Consider the following 4,173-nt stretch of genomic DNA (forward strand, 5'->3'; position numbering starts at 1 on the left):
AGATCCTCAGACAGCACTGCTTTTAAAAAACAGACACAGTTCTGTCATGGACATCACATGTCCCAACTTTTGATGAACTTCGGTCCATCCATGAAAGTCAACAGAGGGAAATGAAGAGGAATTATTCGTCTATAGGCGAGAAAAAAAGAGGGCCCTCCCCCCCATAAATGTTTGCTTAGGGCCCCAACATACTCTAGAATTGCCACTGTTGAACATCCATCTACCCAAACTGAGCATACTTTTTCCCAAAAAACAATTGCAGATTCAACATTTGATATGTTGTCTATGTGCTGTTTTCATATAAATATAGAGTTTCAATGTTTTGCAATTCATCACATTCTGTTTGTATTTACATTTTACACAAAGTTCCTACTTTTATGAAATGGGGTTGTGTATTGGAAATCACACGATGGGGTACAGACAACATCCTTAAATGTGAAAGTTTTCTCCCTCAAATGAGAGACCCGAGTGGCCAAAAAGGATGAAATGGGGGGGGGGGGACTTTTTTTTCATGTTCTGATTTAAAAAAAAATAAACAACAGTACTTGTGACATTAGGAAGTTGAAACACATGAGAAGTGTGGCAGGAAATGTGATGTTAGTCGCTCATGTGTCAACACAGGCATGTCATGAGCTGGGAACTTCCTCAGCTGCGACGGTCAATCGGAAATGTGGTCACATCATGTGGCATACGATATCTAAATGAAACAGTGTGACAAGCTTTGGCCCTTATCAAGTTATTGAAATACCATCTGCCTGATTTATTTAACTCTTATACAGTTACTTAGTCTTTTTATACAGTCCTGTACAAACCAGGGACTCATAAACTTCATCATAACAACAGTGAAACTCATCGGATTCTAAGAAGCTGCACTTCAGGAATATTTAGATGTTTGATCCAGAGTTTTTGTATCTGTAAACAATAGTCATTCATAGTTTCTCTTTCGATTTTAAATGCAATGTGACAGCACATCTCATGACCACGATGACTCGGATCATGTGGCCTGATTTTGTTTATAGAGAAGTGTTGAGGGTGATAGAAAACCTCACTGTGACTATTGGAAATAAACACCTGGTAGAAAAAAACAAACAGCCAGCTTGAAGTTAAAATATTACAGTTAAGAATTAAACGGGGCGCTGGTGGCACAGTGGTTTGTGCGCGCAGCCCCATGTGTGGAGGCTGTGGTCTTCCGGGCGGACGGCCCGGGCTCGAATCCGACCTGTGGCTCCTTTCCCGCATGTCATTCCCCACTCTCTCTCTCCCTGATTTCCAACTCTATCCACTTTCCTATCTCTCAAATAAAGGCACCAAAAGCCCCAAAAAATGGATTAAACATGTTTATTATAAACTGTGACAGTGACAAATTCATTTTAGACGTCAGTACACGTACTACCCCCTGCAATAATAACAATAATAAGATTTTGAATACAAATAAAATACCTCTCTTACAACATGATTGCAGCCTCATACAAGCAGAGTATCATTGAAATAGAGATTTATGTCCCTTAGGTTAAATCCATCTACAGAAATATATAACTCTAGCTCTTCTACGCATTTTAACTATATTTTGAAGATGTGATAACCTATATTTACTTTGCTAGGTGAGAAAAACAACCTTCTTTCTATTATTAAAAATATGTGCGCATGAAGCAAAAAGGAAAAAGTAGGCTGTTGGTTATTATGAGGGGAGGGGTGAAGAGAGACACAACGTTTGTTCCTTATCTCCTTGTGACAGACCCATTGCCACCCACAAAGAAGACATCACAATGACTGGTGAGCATTTTCTTTTTTTGAATTATTTGTTTTTATTCATAGTTAATTGATACATGTGTTTATAGAAAATAAGACAGTTGTGAATGTGTTGGTCCTGATATATAAAACTGACATGTAACATGTGCAAATGTAAAGACATTTATTTAGTTCCTGTCTCTTTGCAAAGATTAAAACTGATGTGATTAGAGATTTATGCCTGGGAACACTTCCCCTAGTTTAACTCTAATGTTGCCGGTAATTTAGAGATTTGAATGCTCTCTGATCTTTGTGATAACCTGCTGCATTTAGTCTGTCTGATTTCTTAAGAAGCACATTCACTATTTTCAGTAGGTCTATGTTCCTATGTTTTTTATTTGTATACCTTAATGACTAAAGTTCTGTTTCACTTGCTGTCCTCAGATCCAAACACATCTTCTTTTTACATAGACTTTGGCTCAGCTTATGATTCACTCAACTTCACCTACAATGAATCAGAGTTCTACATTAACCCTGACACACAGCCGTGCAAACAGTTCGTCATCCCTGATGCTTTGACGGCGATTGTCAGTGCGTTTTATGTCCTCATCTTTGTTTTGGCCATTCCTGGTAATCTGGTTGTGGGGCTTGTGATCGGCCTCAGTAAGCAGACGCTGCCTCCCTCTGACCTCTACCTCCTCCACCTGGCAGTCGCTGACCTCCTCTTGGCTTTAACCCTCCCGTTTTGGGCCACATCTGTTACACAGGGTTGGGTGTTTGGAGATGTCATGTGCAAAATTGTCACCATCATCCAAGAGCTGAGCTTCTACTCTAGCATTCTCTTCCTGACCTGCATTAGCATGGACCGCTACATGGTGATTGTGCGAGCTATGGAGGCACGCAGGGCTAACCGACGGATGGTCAGCTGGGGAGTTTGTGCTGCTGTCTGGGGCATTGGGACACTTCTCTCTCTGCCTGGGCTTCTACATTCATCTTACAAACCTGACACATCTCACGACTCCAGTCAGTTAATGTGTGGAGAACATTACACCCTTGGCAGTGCTAGTAATTGGAGGCTGGCCACCCGGGTTCTCCGCCACACTTTGGGTTTTCTCATCCCACTGGCCGTCATGCTGCCCTGTTATGGAGTAACCATCAAGCGCCTCCTTCGTATCCGTGGGGGGTTTCAGCGCCAAAAAGCCATGAGAGTGATTTTCTTTGTGGTCGTTGCCTTCCTGCTTTGTTGGACTCCATACCACCTTGCAGTGATGGTGGACACGTTCTTCAGGTCTAAGATTGTGCCGTACCAGTGCCCAGCGAGGATGGCGGTGGATCAGGCCATGTTTGCCACGCAGATTCTGGGCCTCCTGCACAGCTGTGTTAATCCAGTGCTGTATGCGTTTGTGGGCGAGAAGTTCAGGAGTAGGCTAACACATATATTGAAGAAGATGGGCGTCTTGGAGAGAACGTCTTTGTCAAGATCCAGCAGATCTTCACTGTCTTCAGAGATCACGTCCACGTTCATGTGAGAACAGAAGAAGAGAAACTTTAGACTCAAAGACCCCACAGAACTCGTTTTGATACATATGTGCATTTTTCAGTGCAGCTCATATTTGCTAAACATCAGTCTTTTAGAAAACAACTTTGTACAACATTTCCCTCGGTTAGCCTCAACTATTTTGCATAAAAAAATGAAAATATTTGTTACTATTTTTCTATCCCTTTAAGTTAATTTTGCAGTACGGTCTTGAGCGTTTCACCGTGTAATGTAAATAATATTTCATGCTTTATTAACTTTTTTTAATATCTTTTTAAAATTTGTTTGGCTTTAATTTTGTAATCAAATTTATAAATGTTTCTTTTCCTGTGATGAATATATATATATATATATATATATATATATTTTTTTAATCTTGCTAAAAAAAAAACTAAAAAAACAAAGCCGAATAAATTTCGGTTTCACTCAACCATATATGTTTTTGTGGTTTCCCATCCTTTCATTTCTCAGGCGTTAGTTTTGAGGAAACTGTGCAAAACACATTTGTCAAGTGAGACTTCATTACAACACAATAGATCTACGTCAACACCAAGGCAAAGCTTTCACTGATGAGAATGTAGCTTCAGGGAGAACTGGACATTAAGCAAAGATAATTCAGTGTGTGGTAAACATTTTCTGATTTCACTTGGTGGTTTTTTAAGTCTGAGAAAATACATTTCCCAACATCACTGTGCTTTGAAAGAGCAGCTCAGTCCTTCAGTTTAAGGTGTAATCCCCTATCAGCACTTATCCTTCACAATATTGTATAACTCTGTATAAGGTTTTGTTTAGATTTATTTATCAAATTTGGATATGTAAGAGTGCCTTTAATTGTTTGTATTTAGCCTTAGACAGCAGGTGGGTTCCACTTGCATTCATCATTAAATAAAAATATATTTCTATAAAAA

The 4,173-nt window shown here is 39.7% G+C and overlaps 1 protein-coding gene across 1 annotated transcript; it reads left to right on the top strand.

Moving 5' to 3' along the window:
* The first annotated feature begins 1,540 nt into the window (after positions 1-1,540).
* LOC132987057 (C-X-C chemokine receptor type 2-like) lies at positions 1,541-4,173 on the top strand. Its single transcript, XM_061053836.1, has 2 exons — positions 1,541-1,773; positions 2,173-4,173. Exons 1-2 carry the CDS (start codon positions 1,767-1,769, stop codon positions 3,255-3,257), a joined length of 1,092 nt encoding a protein of 363 aa, XP_060909819.1. The 5' UTR covers positions 1,541-1,766; the 3' UTR covers positions 3,258-4,173.

Source organism: Labrus mixtus, chromosome 13 (assembly GCF_963584025.1).
Source record: "Labrus mixtus chromosome 13, fLabMix1.1, whole genome shotgun sequence".
Classification (NCBI taxonomy): Eukaryota; Metazoa; Chordata; class Actinopteri; order Labriformes; family Labridae; genus Labrus; species Labrus mixtus.